This window comes from Eublepharis macularius, chromosome 9 (assembly GCF_028583425.1).
Source record: "Eublepharis macularius isolate TG4126 chromosome 9, MPM_Emac_v1.0, whole genome shotgun sequence".
NCBI lineage: Eukaryota > Metazoa > Chordata > Lepidosauria > Squamata > Eublepharidae > Eublepharis > Eublepharis macularius.
Window position 1 is genome coordinate 32,897,518 of NC_072798.1, and position 17,270 is coordinate 32,914,787.

The following is a 17,270-nucleotide window of genomic DNA, read 5'->3' on the forward strand; positions in this document are numbered from 1 at the left end:
CATACTGGCAGTTTATCACTGATTTACTAAGGAAACTACTGTTAGATGTGTCCTTTGTGTTGTATAGTTCACACTTGATCAGTCACAGTTTGCCAGTTACAATAATGCTCTCCCTTGAGATGCATGGAATGCTCTTGAAGGAGAGGAGAATGATGTACGCAGCTTTGGGTCCCTATTGGAGAGAAAGGCAGGGTATCAATAAACAAACAAATAAATATCTTGAGTTTCTTGATAATGTCGTTGAGGATGCTGGGGCAAAGCAGAGGTCAGACAGTGCAAGGGACAGTGCTCTTTCCCAAGGCAACATGACCCATTTTCCTTTTCTTTTAGGCAGATCCTGTGCCTGTTTCCTTGGAATGAGTTGGTGGCCAATGAGTGCAGCATTAATGCAAGGAATAGGAGATGTTTATTTTATTATTGTTAATTTATTGAACATGTAAGCAAGTGGCCTTTATAATTAAGAAAATCCTGAGCATTCAATGCAATTTAAAATACAGAAAAATTAAATGTTTAAGATTCACATTAAGAGCAATACAACAGGACTTGAAAAAACACTGTAGAGCAGCAGTGACTAAAACCGACGTTGACAGTGCAAAGTTATTAAACTCTAAGTACACTAATTTCAATAGGCTAAGACTACTGAGTAACTCTGCTTAAGACTGCACTATAATTCAGGAACGATCAGCAGTATTCTATAAATGGGAAAGGCATTCTTAGCTACTGATGAACAGGGTAAAGCAAGGATGCCAGCCAATCTTTTGAAGGAAGTCCATCCACAATATCGGCATCACAACACAGAAGGCCCAGCTTTGCAAGGCAGTGACTAGGGGTGTGCATCTCGAAAAGATTTGGGAAAAAAATTAGGAAATACCAGAATTCCAAAGTGGCAAGCCGCTTTGGAATTCTGGTATTTACTCGCTTTGGTATGCTCTGTAAAGATTCGGAGCATACTGAAGTGAGGGGGAGCAACCTCTCCACCCCCACCTCCCACCCCCCTTGAGGCAACCCCCCACACCCCTGGGGCAACCCCTCCACCCCACCCACTTACGTGGCCAGCAGGGAGAGGGGGAGGGTGATCACCTTGGTGGCAGGCCATTTGAGGGGCAGGAAGGGCTTTCTCCGCCTCCTCTGCCGCCCCGCAACCCTGCAGGGCGGCGGGGAGGGCCGGAGCTGCCACTGCCACCGCCATGCTGCCTTCTCTGGGCCTGCAGGGTGGTGGGGAAGGCCGGAGCCTCCTCCTCCTCCGGCCTTCCTGCCCCTCAAATGGCTGCCGTGGCCATTTGAGGGGCAGGAAGGGCTTTCTCTGCCTCCTTTGCTGCCCAGCAGGGCAGCAGGGAGGGCCAGAGCTGCTGCCGCTGCTGCCACTGCAACCACCACCAGCGGCAGGGCCAAGGTAAGTGGGGCTGGGGCTGGGGGGATGTTTGAAGGGTCCTGCCACTTGCAAGCGGCAGGAAAGGGGCCCTTTAAACTCAGCCCCGAAGCTTTCTGAAGCATTACGAATGCTTCTGAAAGCTTTGATTCAGAATTTCCGAATCTTTACAGATGGGGTTTGAGTCGGGTATTTTACCCAAATCAGAAACCCAAAGTGCACACCCCTTAAGTAGTGACTATGTTTCTTTTCATATGTGCAAAGGAAGAAATAGCAGAACTTTAATGTACACAGATCTGGCTTTTGGACTATAATGAACTATTGATGTTATTGTGGGCTTAACCTCCTCTTTAAAACCACATACGTATGCAAATGGTGGCTTGTGGATTTAACCTACCCTGGTTCTCCTGGTTTCCAACCTGGAGACGAATCAGAAGTAGAGAATGTGGCATTTGTGGCAGAACAACTTGTTGGCAGGCTAGGCCACTGAGGAGGGCCTAGAGAGACTAAGTTCTTGGGCCCCTGATCATGTTTGGGGTCTGTGGAGCTGAAAAAGTCATGAGATTTATTTCACAAGACATTTTGGCTGGGTTTCGGTAGTGGCCTGTGAACAGCAGGAATCCTTCTCAGATGTCTCTTGGTAGTTCTCCACAACCTTGCTGGAACGTCTTTGTACAGGGTGACCCCTTCATTCCCTCTTCAGCAGCTATCCACTAACTACACACTAACTATCACATACAAAGCTCTTCACGGCCTTGGTGCAGTGTGTCTATGGGGCCGCCTCTCTCCCTTTGTTTCAACACAGCAGCTTCACTCATCTGAACAGGGATTTCTGCACGTGCCACTTTGCACGTGGGTGAAATCAACAGCTGCTCGTACATGTGCATTCACTTGGTGGCCCCCTTTATGGAGTGGCCTACCTAAAGAAGTTAGGAAAGCTCTCCCTCTCCTGGCTTTCCGCAAATTATGGAAAACTGAATTATTAAAGAGGGCTTTCTTACTCAGCTAGAAAGACTGTAATATATAGACGTTTCCCCAAAAGATGCATCAGTAAAGGGATAGGGAGTGACTATAGACTTTACTACTATTGCTGTAAGTATGACATACTGTAGACTTTACTACTATTGCTTAAAGTATGATCCTACTGGCTGGATCCTACATTGTTTAATAGCCCAATCTTAGAATTTCTTATGCTCTGTTTCAGCATTTCTTCAACTCTGTATTGGATTTCTGCTAGTTTTAAATCTTTGCAAATTTGGAGGTATACAATATACTTTATTGTGTTATGTACTGAAATGCCTTGAAACTGACTGTACTAAACCACACTGTTTAATCTGCCTTGAGTCTTAGTGAGAAAGGTGGACTATAAATAATGTAAACAAATAAATAAATAACTATGTATATGACTCCTCAGTGAAATTAACAAGGTTAAAGGCAAGAAACAGTTCCAAGGGGGGAAGGAATGTACTGGGCTGCAGACATTTGTCTGCTGTTAAGGGGTTTTTGCTGTACATGGATGACATTTTTGAGGAAAAATGAAAAGCAAACAGAAGGCAGAGAAGAACATTTTCCATGTACAGTGTTGAATTAAATCTTCCCGAGTCACAGTCCCCAAATGCAACAGAGACAATACTTAGAGAAACCATAAAGATGTGAACAAGGGCTTCCTAAACCACACCTCATCTTTCATTAATCTAAAGAAGAAAAACAGAGCACAGAAAGATGTTTTATTCTGAAATCAGCAAAAAAGTAGACTCAGCAGTCAGATCACCTTTCCTATTTCCCGACTTCCTATTACTAGATCTTCCCCCATTAATATTTATATGAGGAACCAGAAAATTTTTCTTCATCACAGTAATCAAAGAAAATAATAATTTTTCCTTTCCCACCATCTCTTGTAAACTGTGTAGTAGAAAGAAACAACATGTTCAAACTGGCAAATATAAATTCCGATTTTAACATTAATAGCTTTTCCCTGCAGTTCTGAGTGATCCTGATGAGAATGAGATCTCGGAAAGTATAAAGCTTTTCTTCCCTAGATACCAGAGATCATTTTTGCTAGTCTATATCTGAAACATTATTTTCTTTTTTATCTATTATTGAAACAAAAGTTATTACCAGGTGTGACATACAGTTAAATTAGAAACAGGGATCAATAAAAAAAAATCTAAAAGGTACGTGAAAAAGCTTTGGGCGACTGATGATTGGAATCATAAATAAAACATATTCTGCTGTTAAGCAACACAGAAAAGAAGAGTGGGTTTCTCTTTCCTCTTACGCAATAAAAAGCAATCAATCAGCATAGGTAGATGAAACGGAGTTTAGATAAAGTTCACAATTGCTTCATTGTGAACAAGAAAATGTTCGGTGGAGTCCTGAGGTATGTTTAGGGCACCTGAAATATTACAACAGATTACATGTGGGGACTGAGTTATATAAAGTTGTTGCTTGGCTAGACAGACTGCTGGTCCAGATACTATAGAAGCTTGTGTCAGTCAGTCAGTTCCTAATGGACAGTGCAGTGAGAACAGTGTGGCAGCTGTTAGTGCTGATGATCTGGAGAGCTCAGAGTCAGTCTTGGATTCCTTCCTATGTGTAATCAGCCCTATGATTAGGGAAGGAGCGTGCTTTACATTCATAATTTCCCAGGTTCAATCCTAACTTCTTGAGTAGCAGGTGCTGGAAAAGACCTCTTCCTGCCGGAGATGCTGAGAAGTTGCTGCCAATCAGAATAGACGAGAGCTAAGAGAGCTCAAGGCACCTTCACATTTTCATATATTGGCATTGCTGGCTGGGAAAGTGTTTCACAGAATGATCTTTGATAGGGTAAGAAGGGATGGTGGAACTCAGTCCCAGTGCTCCTCCCCCCTCACACAAACATTATTTTTTCTGTGTGATATTCTTTCTGATTAAAAAGGTAAAGGTAGTTCCCAAGTCATTACTGACCCATGGGGGGACGTCACATCACGATGTTTTCTTGGCAGACTTTTTGTTACGGGGTAGACTGCCATTGCCATCTATACTTCACCCCCAGAAAACTGGGTACTCATTTTACCGACCTCGGAAGGATGGAAGGCTGAGTCAACCTTGAGCCGGCGACCTGAACCTGGCTGCCGCCAGGATCGAACTGAGGTCATGAGCAGAGCTTGGGCTGCAGTACTGCAGCTTACCATTCTGTGCCACAGGGCGCTTACTCTTTCTGATTATTTGCTTCTTTATAGTCACTGTTCTTCTCACAGATTTCTTAGTTCAACCTTATACTTGATTAGTGCAATAGAAAACTCAACTTACTGGTTTATTCTTCAAATTGAAAACAGGTGCAGTTTGAATAGATATTATTAAGTGCACCAGAAAGCATGGTAACGTTTCAGAAACAAACAACTTTACTCCAAACCTAGCCAAGATTGATGCCTCTTTTATAGGTGAAGAGCTAATGATGCAATCAAGCAACATTCAGGAGAAGACACAAATAGCATCAAGAACAAACATAACAAACTTCAGAATATGAATTTCCCAGAGCCGTTGACACTGTTTTGCTGCCCTGGGTAAAAGTTGTCCTCTTTACTCCCATATTGTTATATTTGAAGAAAGAAGATACTGAGTTTTTTCTCTTTATGCTTTTTCCTGATTAAAGTGTCTTTCCCTACTTCCAGCAATTGTGTCAAGGTCGGCTTGCCCGTGCTCACTGCCCTGCAAAAGATCCACCACCTCCAAGACACAAGGCTTGGACCACCTGTTCCTATCCAGGAAACAGCGCTGCTGAAGGGACCCCAGGGGCAATCTCCCATCTCCTGTTGGCAGAGACATTGAAGGGGGCAGAACAATGATTCTCTTTGACTCCCAGTAACCATCCTAGCAATGACCCTACATGTGAAGATGGAGTATATTTCTACTTATTTGAAGTGTTTCTAAAACTGACTTTCTTCCAAATGGGACCCAGGATCAGGTAACATCAACAAAGCCATTTAAAATCAAGACAATATAAAAACATCAAGTATTTTTTTAAATAGTCAAACTTGATAAATACTACTTATTTTAAAACATTTCACTTCTATCCAACTACAATGCAACTACCTCCAAACCACCTCCTCCAAAATTCTGTATTATAGTCCTTACAAAATTGTATCAAAGATGAGGAGAGGGCTTTGGTGACCACTGAAAAGGCCTGGGTGAGTGAGCAGAAAAAAGTGAATATTTGCAGGGGCTGAACCAACCACTGAAAGCTGTTGTGCAGAACTCAGCTACTGCACAGATTTATGTGTGTGTATGTGGGGAGGAGGGGTGAAGTGGAGAAGGCTGAGGCAATGATCTAGTTTATCGAGAATGAAATTGACCTAGGCTTTCTGCGGCTAAGAAAGCTTCGGTCAATTTCATTTGGTTCACAGTCACTGAGCTGTGCTCCCATTCAATCCACAGTAATACAAGGAGTGCTCTCACAGCCTATACAGAATGAAATCAACTAAGGCTTTCTTAGGTGCTGGATGCCACAGATCATTGGATAGTGGACTGTTGTTGTGCTACAGCAATAACTCAACTCCTGAATTCAAATCCAGTTGCAAATTATTACTATAGCACAATATCCAACAATGCATAGATGTAGCTTCAGAAAATCTCAACAGATTAGGAGAGCACTCAATATAGTTGCCACGGGAACGCAGCTTCAAGTCTAGGAATATGATTGGAAGTCTTGGAGAGGTCTTGGTATTTTCTGCCCTTTCCTTTTCTACTCTACTTGGATTTCAAAAGTGCATCATCATACGAAATCCTATGGAGAAGAAGGGGATTGAATTGTTACTAGAATGGACCTTTGTGAATTCAATTGTCCTTCAATTTTTGCTCAATTAAAAAAAATGAGTGAACAAGGACTCGGGAACAAGGAGTCAGTCATTCAGGAAAATACAGGTGGCTCTTTTCCTAGTGTCTCTTTAGATGGGCAGGTTTTTAAAGAGTTGGGTCTGAATTCCACAGACTCAACCCGGGTCTGTGGAATTCAGACAGCAGCTGTGGGGAAGGGCTGTTAACAAATAAAGGAGAGTCCAGATTGCCTCAGAATGCCACTGTCAGGACATAAAACCTGTATGTCCTGAGAGACCCTCAGAGTCTGAGGTGCAGCAGGTATTGTGTTCACCCTTTAGGGATTCCCCAGTTAGCCTGGAGCATCTTGAATACTGCCACTTTAAGCAACTCCCTGGATGGCTTATTGGGTTGGGATGGGCCTGCCTCTCTTAATGTTTCACTTGAAAACATTTATTTTTTATGTCTGAAAAGCAGCCTCTATGATCTTTTCCCTAAAAGCTGCAGCATAAAATTCAGCAAATATTTTGCTACAATCATATTGGGCGTCCAATGGGAGTGGGGATTTTTTAAACCATGGAGTATTAATCCACACTTCTTTCTCTGTAGTCTCCATTGAAAGAACATCTACTGTTAGCTCATGTATTATTTGTATTTGCGCCTGTCCTTACCAATGACGATAATGCACAAAATAGATGCAACAGCAGTGGGAGGAATTTAATAAAGAAAATGGTTTTAAAGACGATTGCAAAAAACAACTGAAAAGCGCAAGAGGAAATAAAATCGCTAAACACTTCTTTTGTAGGGATATTATTTATTGATTTTTTTTAGCTGAAAGAGAGAATCGTCAACCCCAATCAATAAACAACAAAAACATACCAACGGGGCATGGAAAGATTATTGCTCTGCTCAGAGTTTGACTGGCTTTTGTTTTCTGAATAAAGATGGGTGCTCCCACCTATCACTGCAACGTGTGCCCCTGCATGAATCCAGAAGCTGAAACAGTTGCTCAACTGCTGCGTTGTTGCCAGCAAAACAGCCATGAGCTGCAGTTCACTCCTCTGAATTAAAATCCTAGAGGGAAAACATGCACAAGCTTGCTGGCTTTACTAATTTGTTGTGACATTCACACAGGTTTGGATTTTTTTTCTTTTCCAGCTTGAAAGGCTTGTGATCTACACAATACACGTTTTCAAAACTAAAGATCAATAAAATATACATTTGTGAACATGATGACTGAATGTGTAGAACGGTAACTCGAGGCATGAGCCAAATGGTGCCATGCTTCTGTCAGTTGGTGCTCGCTTCTACACTAATCTGCCTGAATTCAGAGAGTCACTTGGAGAAACACGGACCTCTCTCTTTAGTTAACTGGAGGTAAAGGCACTGCACATGTCTCATGCATGACAGATAAAACTGCTAACTCAGTACAACCTCAGTTCACAGGAAGTTAAAGCGTATTCCGCCCCCACCAAACAGAAAATAGGAAAAAATATGGAGTACCATGGACAGTGGTAGCTGTAGGACAAAAAAGTGAATTCAGTAAAATTTACAAAGATGACTCATGCAAAAGAATGGTCTTAAATGATGTAAAAAATAAGAAAGAACTCTCAACAAAAATATCTCCTTGACTCACCTGTCAGTGTTACTGACATCCTTCTCTTTCCTGACTCACAGAACAGAAATTAATTGAATACAAATGTATCAACAAGGTCAGTTTTGAGGACGAAACTTTCTATACTGACATTTGGAGCTAAAGTCTCCCATTCTGAACCTGATGTTCTATTTCCAGGTTGGACAACAGTTGACAATTCAGAAGATAAGGACATCTATTGCTTACTGTTAAAGTTCCTCAAATGGGCTGGTCCCCACTGAGATACAAAGCCAAGGAGTTTTTAATTTTTTAGCAGATACTAACTGCAATTTCCTATATTCGCGGTGGGAAAACAAAACGGTTATGCTTACCTGTCCATTGAGAGCTGAGCCACCAGTGTCACATCTGTGTTGTCTGGAGCAGACTCATACTCATAGTGTAGAAAGTACAAGTGAGTCCGGTGGACAGTGAAACGCTCCCGCCTAAATTCATAGCACAAGTCATCTTCATCCAGTTCAGACAGCTGTTTCTGGAGCTGTAAACAACAACATTATATATATTAAGGCTTTTTTAATGAAAAGGGGGCTTCCAAAATGTTGTATCACCTTTATACAATCCAAATAACTATGCTATATGTACTGATACAAAGGTCACCTCTCCAGCTTCCCACTTTAAGGCTCTAGGATAAAATAAAAGGATGTGCTACTTCGACTATACTTGTGGAAATATCTTGTTCAAGAATGAAGTAATGACCACTATAATAACTTGGAATACAAAGATGATAGGGCTGTCAGGGGCAACCAGACATGAAAGACAAAGTTGTTACCTCTAGTTTCAGAGAAAGGTTGGTTCACCATTATGGCCTGCTTGTGAATTTGCTTGAGACATCTGTCTGGAAATTGTTCGATCAATAGTTTTACTCAGATCTTACATTCTTTAATTCATTGGCAACAACTCTGTCTTTGTATGTGCCTACTGGATCAAGACTTTCTGCAGCTCTGAGCCTTAGATGAGATCAATGCAAGACGCATCTGCATGGCCACAGTTTTTGCATTGCATCAAACACTCTTGTGTCTGTGGAACGCTTGAAAGCTACCGGAACTCTACGAAACCACATCAAGAAGATCCTTCCTTACTACCAAATGACACTTTTTCACAAGCCCTTTTTTAGGAACTGGTCTAAGTGTAACTGCTGGACATTTTTGTGGGGGCTTGAAAGAGTAAAGCACTGGGAGGATCAAATTGCACATTTTCTCCTAGAAGCCCCAGAAGATCCAGAACAAAATGGCTTCACTGGCCGACAATAGGGGGTGGGGGGGAGGAAAAATAGGCATGTTATAGGTTGCTGTGTCAATGTGCCCTCAGGCCATTCTGTGGTACTGGAATAGGGGCAGTATCCTATTATTATTATTAAGTTATATGCCTAGCCTCATATTGGACGACCAAGTTCCCCACTCCAGCCCCCCCCCGCAAGATTCCCTCTGTGCTCTCCTCATGTCACATTTTGGATCTTTTAAATTTAGAAGAACATACACAAGATGCTTGATTGAAACAGGAATGCCAGCTATCTTCTAGCGGTTCCAAGTCTGGCTTTCTGGTCCTCCATGGTGACCTGGGCACCTAAAACTCGAAACCCATAACCCCTCCCTTTCCGTAGATCTAGGCCCCATCCTGGGTTCAGTTTCTGAGCCATGTGAGAGTGTGACAGAGCCCTGGAAACTGAGAATTAGGTAGGGAGGTAGGGTAGTAGATCAAAAGATAAAGATGAGTTCCTGTTTACTGAATTTCTAATACTTATATCTTCACATTAAATAGGATTACCAACTGAAATTATACGTTTGTTTTGCTTAATTTTGAAAACTAGAATTTAGTTCTGATTCAGCAATTTTTTTTCTCATTGTGCCAGCAACGCATTATGCCAGCAAAACGCCCTTTTCAGAGCAATAGGAATGATTGCTGATAAGAAATCAAAGTGGTGAATGTTTCCATCTGCAGTCCAATGAAGATCTCACAGTAAAATTATGCCAGAAAGTGAAAGAGTAATTTATACACAAATAACTCTTTATTTGATTTGGTGGTTTTAATCTTATCTGCTGAATGAAAGTTGTGTGGTTTTAATCATGGATTTATTGTTTTATCTGAGTTTTTAAAGTGGTTTCTTCTCTGCTTCAATAATATACATAAATTTAAAAGTGGTCTGTAAATTTTCTCCATAAAACAATTGCGCTATCTAGCAAAAAAGTGCCAGTTTCCTGATATTTGTGATTTCCCCAAATTTTATTTTGATAAGAGACAGGTTTGCACGTTTTTCCTTTATAATTCTGAAAACTGCATTTTTTTTAAAAAAAAAACGTTTTTACAGACAAAGCTTGTCTTAGTGTTTTCATTTACCATGGTTGATTCTTTTAACTTTCAATATATTTGAGCATATTTAAATATATTAAAGTTCTTTAAAGCCAGAGGTTAGACGTCAAAGAAGCCATTAGTCCCAATGTCATTGCCTTTACAAAAATGCCCCATTTCCCTCTTCCATTTGTTTAATTTTTTATGTCTGCCACTGGAAAAATATCCATATTCTTAAAATAATGTTTATTATAACAAGAAGCAAATTATGTTTTAGATAATGTAGTCCTAAGCAGAATTACACCTGTTTAAGCCCATTGACTTCACTGGACTTAGGAAGGTGTTAACTTTTGTTGAGGATTTCGCTGAAGGTCTACTAAATTATTTTATTCATTTGTACCTTTGCCTTTCTCCCCAATGGAGATTCACAGCAGTTTACATCATTCTCCTCTCCTCCATTTTATCCTCACAACAACCCTGTAAGTGTGTGATTGGCCCATGATCACTCAGCAAGCTTTCATGGCAGAGCAGGGAATCAAACGTGGGTTGCTGAGATCCTAGACTGACACTCTCACCGTTACACCAGGCTGGCTGTCAAGTGTGACAACCTCAGGCAGCCGAGGCGAGAGCGGACCTTCCTGCAGACAGGAAGAGGCGTCTGCTGGAGGGTGGGTAAAGGCATAAAATAAAACTTTGGAGCTTGTTGAGGAGGAAAACCTTTTATTACATACAGGAAGAGGCCATTACAGTTCAAGAGAACAGTCACAAGGAGACAGTGCTGAGAAGGCAAGGGATGATCTCTGACTACTGAAACCAAGGATGTAGAGGAGACAAAATTAATGCAATTTAAAGATCTGGACAGCCTCCCTCTTATCACCATCTTAAGAGATAAGGGTGTGTGTGTGTGTGTGTGTGTGCTATCCAGTTGCAATCAACTTATGGCAACCTCAGCAAGGGGCTTTCAAGGAAAGTGAGAAGCAGAGGTGTTTTGCCATTGCCTTCCTCTGCAGAGTCTTCCTTGGTGGTCTCCCACCCAAGTACTGCCTCTGCTTAGCTTTTGAGATCTGATCAGATTGGGCTACACCATGCTGCCTTCCCTCCCACAAGAGACAGGTGTAGTACCAGGGAAAGAGGATGTGCCGATATTCCAATTTCTTTTACCGTTACTCAGTCTGTTGTGCTTGCTTATGCAGTATATACTTTTAATTTACTTATTAAAATTCTTTTCAGTTTCAATATAGTCAGTCTGATCTCTATAAACCACATTAAGCCCAAGGGGGAGAGATCAGACCCTTCTGTAGCAATTCAGAGAGACCGGGGGAGACTCGAAGCTGGTACTAATGCAAGAAGGGTGCTAATTCTCAGGCTGTTCAAAATCTCTGAGAATTGATCTGTTGGTGGCAGTGGCATACCCTGAAAAAAAGAACCTTGTTGGAGTCCAGTGGCAAGGGGCTTAAGGTGGCCCAGTAACGTCCTTATTTCCTGTGGTGCAGAAACGGGCACTGGTAATGATGATGATGATGATAACAACAACAACAATAACTGCACTTATATACCGCTCTTCTAGACAGATTAGTCTCACCCAGAGCGGTGAACAAGTTAGTGTTATTATTATCATCCCCACTATACAACTGGGGAGCTGGGGCTGAAAGGAGTGGCTTAGTCAAGGCCACCTACTGAGCTCATGGCAGTAGTGGGATTCGAACCAGTAGAGTGCTGATTCACAGCTGAACCACTTAACCACTGTGCTACAGTCACAACACATCTGGCACACTTTACTGCAGAATGGGGTTAAGACATAAGATTTATGATAAGCCTGGCTTAGTAAAGGTTTGTTTCTTTGCTGTGAGTTCTTACTGAAGGTAATATTCTCCCATCAAACCCAAGACAAAGTGGTCTAAAAAAGAAGCAAACTTCAATATTCTCACTTTTTAGAGTGATCGCCACTGAAAACCACTGTTGATCACCACCTCATTCATTTCATTTCCTCTCAAGCACCAATAATGTCAGATACATTACAGATACAAATAAATCCAGAAATGGCTAGATGAAAGATCTTAATTTCATTTCTTGGGAAGGCATTCAAAGTTCCCTTATCTGTCGTATTCATCAGCCTAAGTATGGGGGGTGAAAGGAGCTGCACCACACACCACTCGTTTGAGATCCCAAAGCATGTTCTGTTTTTAATTTCACAAATAGCTAAGCTATACGTTTGTAATTGCAAAGCAGCTGTTATCTAGGTAGCCACTGAGTGATTATCAGATTACTTCAGGCGCCTAAACTAAAAGGATATAACAACTTAATTATGAGTTATGGAATAAAGCTAGAAACTAAATTAGATTTCCTATTACTATGGAGGACAGGAGCAAAGAAAGCTTATTTTATGCCCTGGTATTTTAACAGCAAAAATTTAAAAAATGCCAGAAGGGTGCAATTGCAAGTTTAATATTTATGTGACATTTTTGCAGGGAAAATGTTATGCTACAGGCCAGGGATGGCTAACTGCTGTATTTTTGGGAACTACTATATTCCCCAGAGTGGCTCAGAACTGTATTGTGTCACATAAGCTGACCTCTCCATTATAGGATAGGTATCATAATAAAGTTGGTGCAATCTTGCATTATGGAACAAAAATGTTCAGGAAAAGTCAGGCCACACACAATATCGGGGGGAGGGCCTTAAAGTATGGGTAATTTCCTTTTGTTACAGCTTGGTAATATTTTTCTTTTCCTCATAAGTGATTCTATGGGCAAAGCTGAATTACTTGAATTAAAATTTGGTATGTCCACCAGGAGCTGCAAAAAACCCCCTCTGTCTTGTGGTCCCGCTCCGGCCAGTAGACTATCCCTTCTTGCTGCAGGCAGACTGATTTGACAGAATCTTGCTGTCCTAAGTATATTGTGTGTGTGTGTGTGTGTGTGTGCTATCAAGTCACAATCAACTTATGGCAGCCTCAGCAAGAGGCTTTCAAGGCAAGTGAGAAGCAGAGGTGGTCTGCCACTGCCTTCCTCTGCAGAGTCTTTCTTGGTGGTCTCCCATTCAAGTACTGCCTCTGCTTAGCTTTTGAGATCTGACGATATCAAGCTATATACCATGCTGCATTCCCTACTATCCTAAGTATAATGCTAGCAGTAAATGCTTTCAAGTAGCCTCACTATCTGGCTACTTTGAGAAACACACAGTAGTTACCTCCTGATACGATTTTAAAATATATTTGCACAAGCCACAAGAGAACCTGGTGGTGCTGCATTAATGGAAATGTACTTTCAACCTTTCTCTTGCTGGTCTATGGTCAACTGTGCATCTTTGTCATTTTCCTTATTAATGGCCGATAGCCTTTGTGAGCACTTACAGAACTCCCCTGCACCACTCCATTATTATAGATTTGATATCCCAGAGTCTTCAAGCAGGAACAAATAATATCTTGAGGATCACACGGAAAATATGGTTGGCATATAATCAGACACAATCAGGTGTTTGCATATATACTTTTTTGTTCACTTGAAACCCCCTCCCCAACACAGCGGGTACACTGTAAGATGTTTTTTTGTCTATTTTCCTCTTGCACAGTTTTAGAAGTAGCTCATTCTTTAACTTTGGGGGGGGGGTGTCTATTATTAAAAATGAAGTCACGAGTTTTGCAGAGTTCTTTGAGTCCTGTGTGGCTTTCAAGATTGCTTGCAACTGACAACTGCAGTTAAGTTAAAAATATTGTTATTACAATGAGCATGCTTCACATGCTCACAACAGAAGTGTGTGACAAGACAAAACTGACAGAAATATCACACTTGTTCAGTCTTTTGATTTGTTAATTCTAAATAAAGCAGACAACTTCCCAGGTAGCTGGAGACAATCAGGAAATCATGACTTTCGAAAAAAAGAGAGTACATTTGCTTGCTGGCCCTCTGATATCTAAAAAGTATATTTCCAAAATTTCAAATAATAAGTTCCATAAATTTTTGAAATTAAACATAAGGGCTCGCAGGTGCACCTTTGGCTACACTTCACTCTATAAAAGAGGTTCACTGGTTTCTCTTTAAATTATCCATAAGAGCAAGTAATAATACGACTCATATTTCCAACAATTACTGTGTCATCTATGTGAAAGATGCATGCAATTAGTCTGTATCTGCAATGTGTCTGCACCATAATTAAATTATAATGCATGACCAGATAACTGGCAGGATCTGAACAAATCTGTGGAAATAGATACGTTAGTTATATACCCACAATATTACCAACCTGGGGTCTAATCCATGCAAACGGCCAGGTCTTGAAATGTGTTCGGATAAAAATCCTCATAGTTGCTGCTCAGCAAAGTAAGTTTAAGAATACTTGCATTTTAAAAGAAAAAGCTGCACAAAGTAACTTCCACAGTTGTTAGGTGACAGCTTCTTACTAGACGAAAATACTAGGATATTACACTTTTGCAGGCTCCTCGACTTCTGCTTGCCACTGATCAGATAGGAAGTAAAAACTCCAGGGAAAACCTCTTTCAAGTTTAATATCCACATTTCTTTTCTCTGTGTGCATAGCTGCTTCTTTTCTCTAGAGAGAGACCATGTTGTGAGTGTATATGTTCTAAATACTTTCATTAGATTTGGAATCTTGTAGGTCTTCAGAAATGGCAGCATGTAGAAGATGCATAAAGAAGCATCAGGACCAATTTTACAAATCTTTTAAAAATCCTCTCTAAATTTCTCCTGGTCCTGGAAGCAAAATGTAACATGTATGTGGACTGTGGATCAAAGGAACTGGCCTTCGAGGCAGGCCTAGACTGACAAGAACAAGTTAGCTCTGACAGTTGCTTCTAAGCTGTTCCTTGAAGTCTGTTATAAACCCTCTTAATTCACAAGATATGGATGCCCATAAAATATATATTTACTACTAAGGGCTGGCTTGCTGTTCATGTAATACGCTGAAAGTGATGCGATCATTCACCTTTGACTGCCAGAGTCCCTCCGCTACATCACTTTATCTTCCCTGAACTGTTTGTTGTTGTTTCTTTCTTATACTTCCACCCTTCTGCTTAGCAAGCATTCAGAGTTTTCTAGCCTTCATCTTGCTCTGTCCAGTTTCCTTATTGACATCTTCATAAACAGTAGCCATGATCCAAAGAACTGCACAACTGTCTCCACATGTCCAAAGAAAACGTGGGCTTTTGTATTCTAAGCACCTGTCTCCTAAGACACCTGACAAGTCCTGTCTGAAATTAACCATGAAGTCCTAAGTAGAATTACTCCAGTCTAAGCTCATTGATTTCAATGGGCTTAGACTGGAGTAACTCTTCTTAGGATTTCACTGTAAGGAAACTTTCAAAAGTGTTGTGGCAGAGGGAATCTTCTGCTCAAAAAAAAGATGTGGGCATGTCTAAAATAGCTGTTTGGATCCCAGCTGCAAATCTCATTTGACCAGAGTTTCCAACTGTTCTCAGGTCCCACCTGCTGTGATCACTCTTTTTTTTCTAATTTTTTCATTTTATAAATAGTAAACAATGAATGAAACATTTTAAAAAACAAACAGCGGCTACATAAAATACAAGCAAAAATTTTTATCAGAATAATGAAATTACATAATATTTCCCTTCTCCGTCTCCATACATTCTTAAGATATTTTATATAGACTTTTATATTTTACATGTATAATATATTATATTTTATAATATATATATTATATATATATATATATATATATATATATATATATATATATATATATATATATATATATATATATATATATATATATATAATATTATATTATAATATAATATAATATAATATAATATAATATAATATAATATAATATAATATAATATAATATAATATAATATATAATATATATTATAAAATATAATATATTTTATATTTTAAAAAACCTTTCCATTTTTCCTGAAATTCTTGGTTTGGTCTATTGTGCATATAAGAATTTAATTTTGCCATTGGTGTATATTCATACAATTTATTCGTTCAATTATGTCTGGACAAGATTCTGCCTCCATTTTGTTGTGCACGCTACTCTTGCCGCTGTCACCATATATTTTAAAAGTTCACTATACTCTTTTACTATATTACTTGGTAAAGTATGTATTAACATGTTTTTAGGATCCAGCCCAAATCAAAACTTCAATATCTTTTGCATCTCCTCAGGTACGTGGTCACTCTTCTGTCCTGGATTGCTCCAGTATTCATGACTGATTCAAAATGGAAAGGTAGCTGCTTCAATAGTAAAAAGCCCATGTAGCCTTGGGAGTCAGTCCACCCACATGGACCTACTTGCAAGATAAAGGCTGTCTTACATGAAAACTTTCCCTTCAACACACTGCAAATCCTGACCTATTGTAAAGGAAAACAATGAGAGGAAGGAAAGTTTAGAAACTTTGCCCAGTATCTCATCAGAGGAGGATCCACCGCTGTCCCTTTTCTCAGGTTTCAGAGGGAGACATACCAAAGAGTTAGAAAGATAGAGAGGTCAGGGCACTCTGTTTACTATTTACTGTTCTGACTGTCCTTTGATATGCAGGACTGCTATTCTCATAATTTCCTCCTCCTGACTTCCTCCCTCTCACTTCTTCTCTTCCTGGCATTGTTCCAGGCAACACCTCGCTCCTTCTCCCTTCATCTTGGCCTTGCCCTAGTATCCATGTCCATCCTTAGATTAGATAGGTAGTTAGGATCTGTCTCTCCTCCTTTCCTATCAGAGTATGGAGTTCCTACAATAAAGAACTCTAATTTCTTTTTTAAATATAAAGTGTATGAATTTGTTATTTTCATTCCTGCACACACACATCAGCCAGCAGAACCAGCTCACAAACACTTACAATCATGCTTTCTATGCCAACCAATACTCTGCTAAAGGCCCAAATATGGAATCCTTTAATTAGGTTTCTGGGGCCTACATAATGATTTATTTATCAGACACACTCTTCTCTGAAACCAACTAAGTCTTTAAAGTGTCAGAGTTGCCAAAGTGTTGCTGTAGACCAATTTGGTTCCTTCTTTTGACATTATGTTGCTTACAAGCTAAGGAATTGTTTCTGGGAAGTGGGGGAAGGAGGACTCTGCAAAATCCCACCCCCAAAATTCTTCACATGCTTGTGCTGGTTAATTTCTTTGCCTCCTCCCCTCTTTAAGGCAAAAGCTTTAAATGTCTGCACCACTCATGAGGTTG

The 17,270-nt window shown here is 40.3% G+C and overlaps 1 protein-coding gene across 1 annotated transcript in view; it reads right to left on the minus strand.

Annotated features, from left to right (window-relative positions):
• Positions 1 to 17,270, minus strand: part of LARGE1 (LARGE xylosyl- and glucuronyltransferase 1) — a 395,274-nt gene that overhangs the window by 27,919 nt on the left and 350,085 nt on the right. The window contains exon 11 of the mRNA XM_054989142.1: positions 8,129 to 8,292. Within this exon, the coding sequence (XP_054845117.1) occupies positions 8,129 to 8,292 (164 nt within the window). The remainder of the gene's footprint in view (positions 1 to 8,128; positions 8,293 to 17,270) is intronic.